The sequence below is a fragment of the Abramis brama genome, assembly GCF_963993115.1.
Source record: "Abramis brama genome assembly, chromosome: 4".
NCBI classification, from domain to species: Eukaryota; Metazoa; Chordata; class Actinopteri; order Cypriniformes; family Leuciscidae; genus Abramis; species Abramis brama.
This window is the reverse complement of record NC_139966.1, coordinates 37,909,424-37,925,025: the sequence shown is the minus strand read 5'-3', so window position 1 is coordinate 37,925,025 and position 15,602 is coordinate 37,909,424. Positions and strand designations below refer to the sequence as shown.

At 35.9% G+C, this 15,602-nt stretch overlaps 2 protein-coding genes across 2 annotated transcripts in view; both read left to right on the top strand.

Moving 5' to 3' along the window:
* Positions 1 to 748: 748 nt before the first annotated feature.
* Positions 749 to 7,810, top strand: depdc4 (DEP domain containing 4). The gene is made up of 9 exons (XM_084111627.1): positions 749 to 834; positions 2,317 to 2,722; positions 2,800 to 2,951; positions 4,105 to 4,297; positions 4,388 to 4,614; positions 4,704 to 4,846; positions 5,821 to 5,946; positions 6,038 to 6,116; positions 6,204 to 7,810. Exons 1-9 carry the CDS (start codon positions 759 to 761, stop codon positions 6,401 to 6,403), a joined length of 1,602 nt encoding a protein of 533 aa, XP_083967753.1. The 5' UTR covers positions 749 to 758; the 3' UTR covers positions 6,404 to 7,810.
* Positions 7,811 to 8,160: 350 nt separating this feature from the next.
* The window catches only part of scyl2 (SCY1 like pseudokinase 2), a 20,301-nt gene continuing 12,859 nt past the window's right edge, over positions 8,161 to 15,602 (top strand). Inside the window, exons 1-3 of the mRNA XM_084111624.1 lie at positions 8,161 to 8,295; positions 11,626 to 11,821; positions 12,690 to 12,847. Of these exons, the coding sequence (XP_083967750.1) occupies positions 11,645 to 11,821; positions 12,690 to 12,847 (335 nt within the window). The 5' untranslated portion in view covers positions 8,161 to 8,295; positions 11,626 to 11,644. The remainder of the gene's footprint in view (positions 8,296 to 11,625; positions 11,822 to 12,689; positions 12,848 to 15,602) is intronic.

Genomic DNA, 15,602 nt, shown 5'->3' with positions numbered 1-15,602 from the left:
TCTTGAAATAGATATACAGAGTTAAATAAAGTAGAAACACGTGAAGGGAGCGTGAACCAGTTTCAACAGTGTGTATGATGGCTTATGTTTACGTGTCAGTCGGACTCAGTCACCGCAACACTTTCACATACTCAAATCTCGCTCGTCGTGTGGAAACGAAACCATTCAATTGTATAATATTAATTTCATGTAATATGAAATTATTCCATCTCTATATGACACACACAGTATAGAATTTCCTCATATTCCCCATATGTCAATTGAATAGAGATGATACTACTCGTCATTCTGATTTCTAGTATGTGAATTATTAATTATTTATCGACATTTAAATGTAATATCTAAATATAAATATTACATTTGGTTTAATTCTGTTAAAAATCCTTTATATGAAAGCATATCCTATATATCTAATATAAAGGATTACACACACACACACAAACGATGGAAAAGTATCTTATTTCTGCAGCAAAAACTAGAGTGCCAATAAATCTATGGTTCGATCTTATAATATTATATATTGGATGGGCGTGATTATCTTATTTTTCCACAGTTCCACTTTCTTGGTAAATTGTAACTGCGTTTGAGTTCACACGGTAGAGATAGTGGTACCTCACAGGGTTCTAGGATCAGATTCATTCACGCAAACGCGCAGAATGTAAATTCGGTCTTACACACTGCAGCTGATCCCAGATCGGAGCCTCGTCGCACCGATGTACGTCAGAGAACGGGCATGTGACGCCATTTCCGGTGCCGCAATGGCGGTGGATTTGACTCCTCGGTTCAGAAGACTGAACAGTCAAACCTGTTTCAGAGAGAATAAACAACTGTCAGGTACAAAAAAATGGTTTATACGAACTTAGCCTTTATATTTCTGTACAGTTTGTTTTTAAACGTTTCCTTTATATTTCCACCAGTTTGATAACAAACTAGACCAAATGAATCAAGATCCTTATCAGGTCATCCAGCTAAGCTAAACAGTTTATTATGTTTCGATTATAATGGCGTTCTTCAGCATCACGGATTAAATAACAAGTTTTAAATTAGCTGATTTCTAATAATATAAACGAACCGAGTCTTTTGTGCTTAATGTAAACGTATAGTCAAATATAGTTTATATGGTGACATGTTTCCGTCATAAGTATATTGAAACAGCATTATTATACTGTTTATAAAGACGGTTATAATTTATAAAGACACAAAGTATAAACGTGTTGGAAAGGTATAGTGATATATCAGATGATAATACCACTCTTTGTGAAAATAATTGTGCTTAATTGTTTTGAATGTGCACTTGAAGTGTAGGCTACTTCATATCTTAATAGTATATTTCACATTTAAAAAAATTGTCATAAACCTCGTGTTCTTTTTTCACCAAGTGCAAGTTCGTCTGGGGTTAGGGTTAGAGCACTCATCTTCCAACACACCTCTTGGTTGTGGTGTTCCACAGGGATCAATACTTGGACCTGTGTTGTTTTCCCTGTATATGCTCCCCTGGCCTCTATTTTTGATTTAAATGCATCTATGCATCTTCCCCCAAGATTTCAAAAGATAACATCCATTCTATTTTTTTGGAGCGAAAAAAAAAGGTCTGAAAATGTTTTAAATATAAAGGAAAAATGATAGATTATCCATTTGGTATGCGGCGAGCCATAACACACATCCGTGTTCTTTTGGCATGTAATTTATGTGTTTGTTAGAGGTTGGATTCAAATCAAATACTGACAAACTGCCTATATTACTTCTAAATATGATGTCTACTTCATAAATATTATGAAAATTACGGATATATATGGGTCAGATGACTCAAACCATATATGGAAATCATATATGGAGTCCAACCTAAAATTTGGAACACAAATTGTTCAGGTTTTTGGCTTTGAATTCCTTGCAGTTTCAGAGTAAAACATGTTTTGTAAAATATGTATTTACAAAAAAATTATATATTTACATTTTCTTAAACTTAAACTAATATAATTATTATTTTTTTTAATTCCCCTTTCATCATTTTTTTTTTTCACTTATACAATAATTTGGCAAGTGTAAAAAGAGACCAAACTTAGGTCTGTGTTCCTAAGTATTCAAGATTTATTACAATTTAAAGTGGAAATGTCATTTTGGGGTCTATGCCCCAAAAAATGGGACTAACAGTTAAGGGGTTAAAAGTAAGACCAAGCATGGTACTAAATACATGGTATTGCAATGGCACGTGTCATAAAGCATGTTATTATTACCATGGAACATGCTCATTAAATGTTTTTTGGTACTTTTTGTTCATGTATGAAGACTTAATCATCTTGTCCTGATGTTTTTTAGGATTCTCTGGGCCCTTCAGGGCCACCCAGCTGTGGCAGAACATCATTGAGGCCCTGCGGTCGCAGGTGGAGCTCCGACCCCGCAGACAGCACCTGCGCATCCATCCTGACTGCTTCACCGGCTCTGATGCGGTGGACGTGGTTCTGAGCCACCTCATGCAGAACATCTATTTCTGCTCCAGCGAAGTGTCCCGTCTCAAAGCTGCCAGGCTCTGCCAAGCCTTAATGGAGTCTAGAGTGTTCGAACCCGTCGGGATGAAGCTCTTCAGACGAGAAAAAGAAATGACCTTTGAGGATTCCAGCTGCAGCCTGTACCGCTTCCTGGACGGATCTGCCAAAAAGAGGTACGGTGGCGGTGAGAACCAGACTCCAGACAAACAAACCGGAAAGTGGAAGACCTCTTCAAGGTAATTGCATTTGAATCATTGACGCATCTAAAAGTTTAATTTGCAGTACTTAAGTGTTTTATGTTGTTTGTTTGTAGGTTTGGAGAAATGCAGACGATCTCCAACCCTTTGGTTCTTGGATCATCAGACAGAAGAGTGGAGAGACTACTGAAGAATATAAACCTGCACCCATCCGTGCCCTCTGATCTACATCGTGCTGCAATTTCTAACAGTTTCCTCTCAAAAAAAGGTGAAACTGCTCATAATTTTGATTTTTAAAGAACATAATTTCTTCCCCTCATTGCATTTGCTTTTAAAGTCTTTAGACCATGCAAAATGTGTTGTATTCACTTATCAGGAGAACCATTAGAAGTAGATTTCCTCACTGTGTTGATATAGTAAATATGTAAATAAGTTGGGGTGGAGCTTATTTAAGTGTTTGGCCTTTTCATATAGCCTTTAGTTTACATCACAGGGCAAAACTATGGCTGTTTCTGGTAGTCTATTGTGGTCTGAAAGAGTCTGATGGGGTCTGATTTGATGTCTGTTGAGATGTAAATGAGTCTGAAGAGGTTTAAGTGAAGTCTAAAGTGTTTTTTTCTTGAATGTCTCATGTGGTGTAATGGTTCTTGGGGTTCAGATATAGTCCTTTATTGTCTCTGATGAGTTCTGAATGGGCCTGAGGAGGTTCAAGCAGAGACTGAAATGGTTTCTTGGGGCTCTAAATGTAGTGTATTGTGGTCTAATAGAGTCTGATTTGATGTCTGTTGAGATCAAAATTAGTCTGAAAGGTTTAAATGAAGTCTGAAGTGTTTTCTTGAAGGTATGTTGAGGTCTAAATTGGTTTTATGTGGTTTAATCAGGTCTGACGTTGTCTGATGTTGGTCTAATATGGCCTGTCTGTCTTTTTTAAACCTTTAACCATTTAAAACTATTAAACTGTGTAGAATATATATATATATATATATATATATATATAATATCAGAGACATTTATTATTGCAGTGCTTGTTGTATTGTTTTACTTACTATTTTTTAATAATAGTGTATACTGAACAGCAGCGTTTCCCAAACTGAGGTTCGTTAGGGATCTTTAGGGTGTTTGTGTGTTAATGAAAGCTTATAATTTATTAAATTAAAAAATAACTTAAAATAAAACAGTTAACAAAAAGGTTTTTTTGTTAGTGTTTTAGTTCCATTTACAAGATGAGTTTTATCACATTAAACATGGCTATGTGCTAAAACTCAACTTTTAAACTAGTTTTAACTTGCCGTATCTTAAAGACACAATTGTCATGGCATGAGATGGTGAAAAACATTGACAAACGATTAGACAGCAGTGCAGAAGGATGCATGACTTACTAACAGCCCTTACTATTTCTTCTCCTCGTGTGTTTGTCTCAGTGGTACGGGACGTTTGGAGGCAGCAGACGTTACTTCAGTTGCTGCAGGTGGTTGAGATCTCCATGCTGGACTGTATTCTGACCTCGCCTGCCAAACCGGAGCCCCTGCGCTCATCTCTGCGCAGCCACGGTGACCTGGTCATCTCCAACACCTGCGTGGATCGTGAAGTCTCAGAGAGTCTCAGCCTTCACGAGTCAGTGCACAATACTCAGTGCCGTCACATTCAGATTCATGGTTTTCATGTGGGTTCACCTGTGTGTGTGTGTCATTCATCTCTTCGAAGGTTGGACTCTTGGCTGGTGGCAGCAGTGGATTGTCTTGAGCTGTTCCCAGATCAGTTAATCGTGGCTGCCAGTGAGCAACTCATCCAGCAGAATGCAACATCTGGGGAGGGGAAGCACAAGAGACTGCTGTTCGACACCATCGCCAAGTATTACAACAGCCCAGAGAGACCTCCACTACTGCCAGGCCGCTACACGGACATCCAGACTGGAATCCTACATCTTTTGGGTAATTTGTAAAACACAATGGGCTCAATGTCGTTTGTGTTCGAGGCTGTTAATTCTTTCTGCGTTATTTAGAGTGATCTTTGTGTGTAGATTGTGGGAGAGGTCAGGATGCTTTGAGAGCGACTCAGCTCTGTCTGCAGATGTTGGAGTCCACGAGCAGAGACGAGTTACGCAGACTGTTGGGTTTTATGGCAGCCGCTGCAGATAATGAAGCTTTCAGACTGCACAAGCAGGTGATCACGAGTTCAGTCTGTTTAAACCATCGCATGAGGTTGATTGATTGGTTAAAACCATTTTCTGTATCAGCATAGAAAATACTCAAAGATAAACGTAGTTCTCTAATCAATTTCAAAGATCAATTATGTGTGTGTGTGTGTGCGTGTGTGTGTGCGTGTGTGCGTGTGTGTGTGCGTGTGCGCGTGCGCGTGTGTGTGCGCGTGTGTGTGTGCGTGCGTGTGCGTGTGCATATGCTCTTGGAATTCCTACTAAAAAAGGGATGTATTGTACCGGTATTAGATCTTACCCCAAACCCCCCCCACCCCCAAATTAATTTTCCTTAACACAAAAAAAATATTAATGATTGTATTATTATACACCAACACTACCATTCAAAAGTCTTTATGCTCACCAAGGCTGCATTTAATTGATCAAAAATACAGTAAAAGCAGTAATATCGTGAAATATTATTTCAATTTAAAATCTATTTTCTATTTTAATTTATTTGTAAAAATGTAATTTATTCCTGTGATGCAGCTTCATTACTCATTCTTCAGTGTCACATGATCCTTCAGAAATCATTCTAATATGATGATTTGCTGCTCAAGAAACATGTTGGAAACAGCTGTGCTGCTTCATATAATATAAATATAAGGTTCTGAAAGAACAGCATTTATTTGAAACTGTTTCTTTTTTGTAACAGCATATGCTTTTACTGTCACATCAATTTAATGCATTCTTGCTGAAGAAAAGCATTAATTTCTTTAAAAAAAAAAAATCTTACTGTAAATGTTTATACTTACTGGAATAGTATAATTCATGGGCTACATTTTTGTCTAAAATATATTTTATATTAATATATTTTAGGCCATTTTTAATGTATTTTAGGCCATTTAAATCATAATTTTGGCCATTTTTAACATGTTTGAATTAAGAAAAGAAACGTGTGAATGCGTACTATAAAGGCACAGGCACATTTGTGTTGTAACAGATTGAGAACCGTGCTTTGGTCAGCAAGACGTTTGTGAAGGCTGTGATCCAGAGTAAAGAAATGACTCGAGTCCAATGTGAGCAGCTACTGCTGTTCCTCATGGATAATCACACTCAACTCTTTAAGGTGTGCCCTTTTTACAAATACATTATCTCTGAAAGTTCTGTTCAAATCACAGAATGTTTCAATCATTTTTCGTTCATACCTGTGCATCTAGACCCCGTTGTCATTGATTGAGGCTGTGAGGAAGACACTACAAACCTTGCAGCGAGGGAGGGATCTAGATAATGTAGCACGTAAGTTCACTCACAGTCTCCCTATAAAAACGATTTCCGCATTGATTTGATAATCATCTCCTGAAGCTACTTCTTTTGCCTTTGCAGTGTTCACATTCTGCCAGCAGGTGTCGCTGCAGCAGTATGAGGATAACAAAGATAAGGCCACTCTTGACAGCTTAAAGCGGTTAATGCACGGCATCGCTCTCAGTGACGACCTGTCCGTCAAACAGAAGAGACGACTGGCCAAACAGTTTCAGAAACATCACCCGGGGGTTTTCCTCCAGCACTTCTTCTCTACATTCTAGAAAGTAATGAACACTGGATAAACATCGTTTGTTAGTCCATGAAGGTTTTTATCAATCCGGTTTTTTTTTTTTAGAATTATGTCAGGTAGCGTTGTTTGTTAAACTTATTTTTATTAGTTGAAGGCATTTCAACCTAATATAGCAATTCAAAGATTAGGGTTACTAACCTCACACAACTGTGGGTTACACTTCATTTTAAGGTGTCCTTGTTACAGTGTAATTATACATTTAAGTACTGAGTAATAATAATTAATTACATGTACTTATTATAGGGTTAGGATTAAGTTTGGTTTAGGGTTAGTTGCATGTGATCAGTGTTTGATGTAACGCATTACAACTAACGCAAGTTACATAATCAGATTACTTTTTCAAGTAACTAGTAAAGTATCACATTACTTTTGAAATTACAAGTTACTTTTTCACATAGGTAACACAACTTTCCCATTTATTGACTTTGTGCTTCCTTCAGCCTGAGGCTTATTCATTTCAATTTTGCTGTGAAATGGCTTAGTTATAAAACAAACAAACAAGCAAGCCCAGCCCAGGTGAGAAAAAGTAACGTAACACATTACTTTCTATAAAAAGTAACTAAGTAATGGGATTAGTTACTGTTTCACAATAGTGTAAAACATTACTTTACAAGTTACTTTATCCAACAGTGCATGATATATTATACGGTAGTTATTACTACAGTAAATGCATGTAATGTGTAACAAGGGCACTGTAAAATTAAGTGTTACGTGATTTGCAAATAGTCTCTGATTTATAGCAGCTTTATAAGAAGGATGGTTATTACAAGTATTAATACTATAATGAAACCGCTAATCACTACTGAACACTACATAGATTTAATCAGGTGAGTGAATACTGTTTTCACCTCAGTATAGGATTACTTGAATTGTGCGATATGCTCAGGTTTTTTCAAGCTATTCGAACTAGTTTTAGCTGCACTTGAAATTGAGAAATGGATACCTATGCCTTAAAGGTAAAGATTCAAATTATGCTCTTTCTTGGATCACTTATTAACTTACTTTTTAATGAATATTGACCTCATGTATTACTGTACTTCGTATAAATGTCTACTACTGATTTTAAATGTATTTGTATTGGAAAATGTAGCATAATAGGGTGTAATTATTCATAATAGGCATAATTATTCAGAAATACAAAGGGAAGATTTAATTGCAGAAGTTATTTTAACTTCTAAAATGATGACTGAATGCACTGGATTAAATGTGGTGTTGCATATCAATGGTATTTATTACGTAATTGAACAGAAAGTGAATTAAATTGCATTACTGGTACTTTGAACTAATGAAGTTGAATAATTATTTTATTGTATTAGATAATTTTTTTTAGATGCACTTTAATTTTCTCAAATTTAAAACTCATTAAAATACTTGCAAAAGCTCAAAAAAAATGAATTTTGTTATTTTTTAAGTTGCAGGTTCAGACTTACTGTCTTTTGAGAGCTTATTATAAACATGCTTTGAACATATTGAAAGATGTGCCCATACTTTCAAGTTTCAACAACATTGGGCTACTAGGTAAGGTGAACATGTATAACAATTTTGAGGTAAATTTTATTATTATAATCACCATCGGCTGTATGAGGTCCCAAACAGAAAGCAAATCAATCTCAGAAGAAGATTAAATACAGTAGTTATAGGCGAGTCGATATGGATAGTATTTTGAAAACAAGGACTTTTATCACAGATAATTTTCTCGCAGAAGCGTCGAGTGTGTCGTCCGTCTTCACACCGCGGAATCTCTCAGGTGTTTTGATGAAGTGTCATGGAGGCTGTTAGCCACCACCACTGCTGACGGTTTTGTTACTGTCTAAATCCTGGTTTTAATCACCCAGTCTCACTGTCAGCTCCTCTAGTGTAAAGGTAAGACTGAAGTCTATGTGTTTATGAGCTGGACACTGATTCTGAGACTGTATTCGGCGGTTATTGATCAGTTCTGTGTAGTGACGCTTCACTCCATTAGCATTAGCCTGTTAGCTCAGCTGCTGTCGGGTTTTATTGTGTGTTTTATATTGTGAAGATAATAATATATTTCTGTTTTAGTTGGTTTCTCACATATAATTGATTCCCAATTAATGCTTTACTGTTTTGTTTTCTTGAGCAACACAAATATTCACATTAATATTTAAACGTCTCTGTCTGTGTCTCTAAACCAACTGAACTGCCTGACGTTACGTTACTTTGACAGCATTTTTGGTATCATATATTATTCAAGTTTCATTTCTGTACGTTCCTGTGGTTTGTTTAGTGTCAAAACGCTGATGTTTGCTGAATTTTGATGGTAAAGGGCAGTTTATTCCGCCAGTAAAGTCTTGTCAACTTATGTCATTTGAGTCTCAAACTTCATTCATTAAATGTTAAACACGTCACACTTTTCCTTATGATGCCACTGTGTGACTTCCTTTTAACAAACACAGAAATTAATAATAATATTCTGAATAATAAATCGATATAATGACAGCATTAATATAAAATTCTATTAATAACACTAATATTCTTAATAATTCACTATTTTACGATGCTTTGATGTTTAAAGGTTTAATTTCACTACCTAATTTATGATTAAATGTGGTATTACTTTATTTTAGTAGTGCTTTCTATTAATAGTCAGTCTTATTTTAGTGTCAGTTATAGTTGTTGCTGATCTATTATGCTGATTTTTTCTATTTAAATTTTTTGTTAAATGTTTAGTATTTTTGCCATTTCTATTGTTATTTTTAAATGTATAGTTTTTATTCAATTTGAGGTATTTTAATACTTCAACCTAAACAAAAATGTAAACTGTTGTCTCTGCACGCTTGCTTATTTTATTTCAAGAAATGAACATGTTTTTATGGATTTAGTAATAATAATAATAACCCCACTAATAGTACTTTCTACTATTCTACAATATAGACTACTTGCCACAGTAGTAACAGTAAATTATATATAATTTTATTTCTATTTTACTTTTGTTTAATTTCATTTTTAGTAGGTTTTTATTAGTTACTGTTTTTTTTTTTGTTTTTGTTTTTTTGTAGTTGGTTTTGCATTTTACATTTACTGATTAGGGATATATAAGTATCAAACTTTTAACTAATAATAATAATAATAATAGATGTCGGTTTATTATTCTTTATTACACATAAGTTGGTCAGAATTTGTTTTAAACTTAATTTTTATTTGTACTCTTCTATTTGTTTTGTGATATCTGCTCAAAATCCAGCCAGCAAAATCCAGATCCACATTACAGTGTTAAAACAACCATTAGATGTGTGCAGCTGACAGAACAGTGCATTTCTTATTTCTCTCATGCTGTCAGCATGAATACATCGTTTATTTTGAGCCAGGAACGCTCAGACCCTGCTGAGAATTCGCATTGACAGATTTTCAGATGTGTTTAAGTCTATTTTTGTCGCTTTATTTCTTTCTATGCAGCAGCCTACTAGTCTGTGTAAATGAAAAGTACCCAGTTTAGAGTCGGCGTACCCTTGAGTCGTTTGAACGATTGAACATTTTCCCAGACTGTTAAAGGTAGGGTAGGATTTTTCTAAAAAAAAAAAACATTCCAAATTTGTTTAAACTGTCTTTATATACCAATACATAATTAAAATATAAGTACTCTGAAAAAGAGAGTATAAAAATCGAGTGTCTGTAGACCTCTCACGACTGTTGTAAACACAGCTAATTATTTCCATTCACTCCCACCCCCTCCCTTCTGGGCTCCTTCCAAAGCCACGCCCCCAAAACACATGAACGCGCGACGCCAAACGCTCAGGCTCAGCTGGAAGACGCATTTATTTACCTGAGACGAGTGGAGAGGAAGGAGCGCAGTGCATGCAGTGACATCATGTCAGAATCACATGTAATAAAAAATCTAACTTTATCACTATAAATATAAACAAATAAGATGGCTTTTAGTTCTCACAATCAAGCTAGCATATAGATACTGGTAAAGTTTAAAATATATTTTGTTTGATTCGGTAAAGAGCTATATTTAGGCTATAGGTAACGAGCTAAAAACAGGTTGCATTGATACACGTTTTTCCATTACCATCAGTTACACTGTGATGAAGGTGAATTTCGTGTAAGAGTCATAACATATACGGTGTTTTGCATGTAAGAGTTTACATGATGAAAACATTGTTGACTCTGATGAGGACTAACGTTACACTCCGGTGACAAGTATCGCATCGTCGGTTCAAGGACAGGTCCGGGGTCGATGGCGAAGCAGAGGAGGTCGTTCAAGAGTGCGGGCAACCAGGGTCCGAGGAAGTAGTTTTTGCCTTGTTTGCCTTCGCTGACTGCATATGCAGGTGCTTTGAATTTTGAATGCTCTTTTTCTCTGCCATAATTTTACTCTTCGTAGGTTCCGCGCCTCTCTTGCACTCCTCAAATCAAACAGGTGCGCGCGCATATGGGCAGATCTAGCAACAGGGGTGGTAGCCTTGGTTGCGAGAGTGAGTGACAGTCGCCCAAACCAATCAATTGTTTCGTCCCGGATGGAAATAATGAGCTGTGTTTATTGCAGATTAAAAGGTCTACAGTCACTCGATTTTTAAACTCTCTTTTTCAGAGCACTTACATTTTAATTATGTATTGGTATATAAAGACAGTTTAAACAAATTTGAAAAAAAGTTTTTTATAAAAATCCTACCTACCCTACCTTTAAGACTTCTGCTCGGCTGTCAATCAAAGATTCAGCAGCTTGTAAACACACAGATTCAGATTTCGATTCTAAAAGGGTCAGAAGATATTCAGAAATTTTTTTGTTTGTTATTTGTGCATATAATGAAAGGCAATGGGGTTCAAAATGTTTATCACCTGCTTTGTACAGATTTCTTTTTAGTTGCTTTTGCCATTTCTTCTAGTTTTTATATTTATTTATTACTATTTTAAATAGTAATATATATATATTAAAACTAGAAGAAATGTCAAAAGCAACTAGTTAAACAGTTAGTGTTCATGGATGACAAATTTAGGTTTTATTTATTTCAAATTTTTGAAAATTTGAAATGTGACCATGGCAAATAACTAAAATAAGTTTAAGTTTTTCATTAATATCCATGTTTTGTATTATTTTGTCTTTATTTCAATCAACAAAAATGTTTTAATAGATTTGGTTAACGATAATAACCCTGAGCTCATCCTATTCGCTGTGTATTTGACCAACGGGAAGCATGAAAACGATGATGAAATAACTTCCTGTTTCAGGTGAGCATCCAGTAAAATCATGGAGTCCATGCTCAATAAACTAAAGAGCACCGTCACTAAGGTGACGGCCGACATGACCAGCACCATCATGGGCAACCCCGTCACGCGCGAGTTTGAGGTGGGCCGACACATCGCCAGCGGGGGTCCAGGAATGAGCTGGAGGATCTACAACGGCACAAAGAAATCCACCAAACAGGTGCGCCAGTTATTTATTATTATAACTTTAACTCTGTCATGTATATCACTTACAATAGGACACCATCATGTTACATGTCGGTACGTTGTTTACAGTGAAAGAGGAAGTCTTTTTAGTGATGCAATTGTCATGACAGAGAATTGTCACTTGCTTCCTCACATTGCCACAATCGTACGTTTGTTGATATCATACATGTTTTCATGTGTTTTCTTCGATGTTTTTAAAATTGTTGAAGTGAATTCAGTTCATGTCACACTGATACAATCATTTAGATGGCTAATATATATGTGGTTCTGTTTGAAATTGTGAATGATTTGCAATAGTCTTGGAAGCATACATTAGAATAGGTTGGTATATTCCTAAATAAATGTAATTATTGCAAATTAAGTATGCATTTTTTTGTTGTTGAATGTACAGATGTACATATACTATTGCAAAATAGATATACATTTAAATGTTTTAATTTGTTGAATGTGCAATTGTACAGATATTGTTGCAAAATAGGTATAAATTTAAATATTGTAATTTGTTGAATGTGCAGATGGACAATGTATTAGTGCAAAATAAATTTAAATATTTTAATTATTTGTTGAATGTGCAGATGTTCAGATATTGTTTCAAAAATAAATATAAATTAAAATATTTTAATTATTTGTGGAATGTGCAGATGTACATAATATATTGTTGCAAATTAAATATAAATTAAAATATTTTAATTATTTGTTGAGTGTGCAGATATGTTTTGCAAAGTAAATATGAATTTAACTATTTTTTTAAATATAAATCATTTGTTGAATGTACGAATGCTATTGCAAATGAAATATACATTTAAGTATTTTTAAATAAATGTTCTTTCTATTTCCCACAGGAAGTGGCCGTTTTTGTGCTCGATAAGAAGATCATTGATCGCTATCAGAAGTTCGAGAAGGATCAGATTATTGATTCCCTAAAGAAAGGAGTTCAACAGCTGACCCGGTTACGACACCCGCGCCTCCTCACGGTCCAGCATCCGCTGGAGGAGTCCAGGTGACCACAGCGTGAACACGCATTAACGCATGCTAACACAAAATCTGCCTACATGCACAGCATTGTGGGAAGCTTAGGACAGGCAATCGGATATGCTTATGGTGCCATTTAGGTCAGCTCATTACATTTTGAACAAAACCACAGTGTTATCACCACTGCAATGAAAATTATCTTTCTTATCCACGTCAAAGTATTTTTGAATTGATTTATGAAATAAAATGCTTTGGGAGCGAATAATCTACTCTTGATAAAAGAGCTCAGAGCTTTTTCTTTATTTTAAGATTTGGCTCCTGTGCTTCTACAATCAATATGTGTGTGTGTGTGGATGCAGCAGTTCATCCTGTGGAAAATTTCTCCTGAATAATACATGCAGGGTTCGTACGGGTGCTTGAAATCCTTGAAAGTGCTTGAATTTTGATGATGTGTTTTCAAGGTTTGAAAAGTGCTTGAATTTTGGATTAAATGCTTGAAAATGCTTGAATTTGTAACTGTATTTCTTTCACAAGAAATATCTTTCTGACGAAATAGTTCTTTATTAAACGGAGAAAAAAATGTAGCCCTTCAGAATCAGATACATATTGATTTGCGTTACGCTGGCCAGAGCAAAAGTAGGCGGAGTTTTCATTTTGATTTCCGCGGTTGTTTGGATGCACCGTTTTTATTGGCCACGCAGCGGCAACAGTTGAACTATTTTAAACTTTGACCGCGGTGTGCGCGCGAGCTCGCTGAGCTCCGTTTTGGTCCGAGTCGCGCGGCGCAAGCCATTGAAATATATCGGTTTCATTTCATAGCGCAGCGCGGTCCGCGTCCTATCTGAAAGGGCCGTTAGTGACAGAGTACTTGGTCCGATAATGTAATGTAAGTATTACATGTCCGTTATGTCACATTCATTTGCAGTTTGCATATGCAGTGAACATTGCCAAAATTACAGAAGTGTAACGTGCAACCTGCAAACGTTAGCCCAGTGCACAAGGCCGCATTAATGCACGGGCTTACCTGGGCTGAAGCCCAGGGGCCTCCCAAGTTCAGGGGCCTCCCATGTTCAGGTTCATGATGAGCTGAAAAGGTTGTATTGTTTTAACTTGTCAGATTTTGTCGCTAGTCGCTTGTGGGCGTTGGTAGTGCTGTCGCTCTAATGTTATTGTTATGGTGCGTTCACACCAAACGCGAATAGAGCGTCTGGCGCGAGTGATTTCAATGTTAAGTCAATGCAAAGACGCGTTTATGCGCGTCTAGAGGTCGCGCGGCGCGAATAAGGCGTTGTTTAGACTGCTCGTCTGGCCACATCTATACAAAACACCATTACAAGTGATATTATACATTATATAACTATATCATTTTAATTTGACTAGGAATTAGGCTCAAAAGAAACAGTATGCTGTTGGTAGTGTTTTTATATTACCACACAGCAGTGTTCAGGATTAAATAATTTACTAGATTAACGATCGATCAATCTACAAATTAAACTCACTCATACTGTCATAAATTACTTAAACGTCATCCGAATTTGACAAATAATCAATTTTCTTGTCCCTAATAGTCAACATAATGCAGGGGAAACTGTAAAATGAACTGCAGCAGTGCTAAACTTGCATCATAAAACTACAACACTCGAACTATAGATGTATGAATTAAACTCACTGAGACTGTCGAAAGTTTTTTTTCCATGCATCATTTTATTATATCCATGTTTGTGGTAAGTTACAGTCAAATCATATAAAACAGTGAAATCGCCCTTGAACTCTTCTGTCTTGCCTGCACTGCACTCGAGACGGTGACGGGAGCTGAGCTCCATTGAAAGGCTTCTTTCCTATTGGTTGTCGCTCGCTAAAATCGCTTCTCATTTGCATAAAGTTGAAATTTAGTTGCAGTGTGTGGTTGTTAAATAAAGTTTCTTGTGTTTATGTGCTCAGTGATATGTTAATAACAATATTAAAATTAAAAACAATATAAAAAAACTCACTGTTGTAGGTCTCGAAAGAAACTAATGCATTTTGTGATGTAGATTACCTAGGTAGGCTATTACACTTTTTTAAAATGAGACTCTATAAATCGAGGGGATGGGGGGCCTACAAAACCTCTCAGCCCCGGGGCCTAACATTAGGTTAAGGCGGCTCTGCCAGTGCATAACAACAGTCGTTGATTGCTGAACTGAAATCAGTCAGTGTCATAAGTAGTATACTGTTACTGTAAGGTTTAGGATGGCCCTATGCAATATTTACACTGCTCTATTACAGTAAATGTATTAGCTAACGTTATGTCTTGGCAATGAAATACATTTATCAGGCAGGTGCCTGTGCACTCAGATATTGTTCAAACCTTGTCTATATCAAGAATGTGTCCCAAAACGGGAAGGCCTGTCAAATATTTCTGTTCAAATCCTAAGTCTTCATATTTGAAATTATTTCAGTTTTACAGACTATAAATCACATTATCTGGTAAGCAATGTTTGGACATTAATATAATGAAAAGTATATTAATCATATGCTTTAGGCTATATACTTAGTGATACATGTTGAAGAATAAAACTTGTGATTGGCTTAAATATTAGGGCTGCACAATATATCAAAATATTGCAACTGTATATATTACAATATGCTTGCATATCGCAACGGCTTGCAATAACTGGGATCATGAACAAAATACAAAAAATCACTCTCTGGTTTTGGCTGACTTTTGTAGCTTTAATAAGAATCAGTATATTTATAACTAAGCAGTGTTTATTTTTACATTTATTTGATTAATTAGTTTCTGT

What these genes read in the sequence shown, in the direction of transcription:
- depdc4 (XM_084111627.1), top strand. Translation starts at nt 759, where the DNA reads ATGGCGGTGGATTTGACTCCTCGGTTCAGAAGACTGAACAGTCAAACC. An exon ending in AAGTGGAAGACCTCTTCAAG is followed by an intron (nt 2,723 to 2,799) that starts GTAATTGCATTT and finishes GTTTGTTTGTAG; the next exon opens with GTTTGGAGAAATGCAGACGA. An exon ending in CAGTTTCCTCTCAAAAAAAG is followed by an intron (nt 2,952 to 4,104) that starts GTGAAACTGCTC and finishes TGTTTGTCTCAG; the next exon opens with TGGTACGGGACGTTTGGAGG.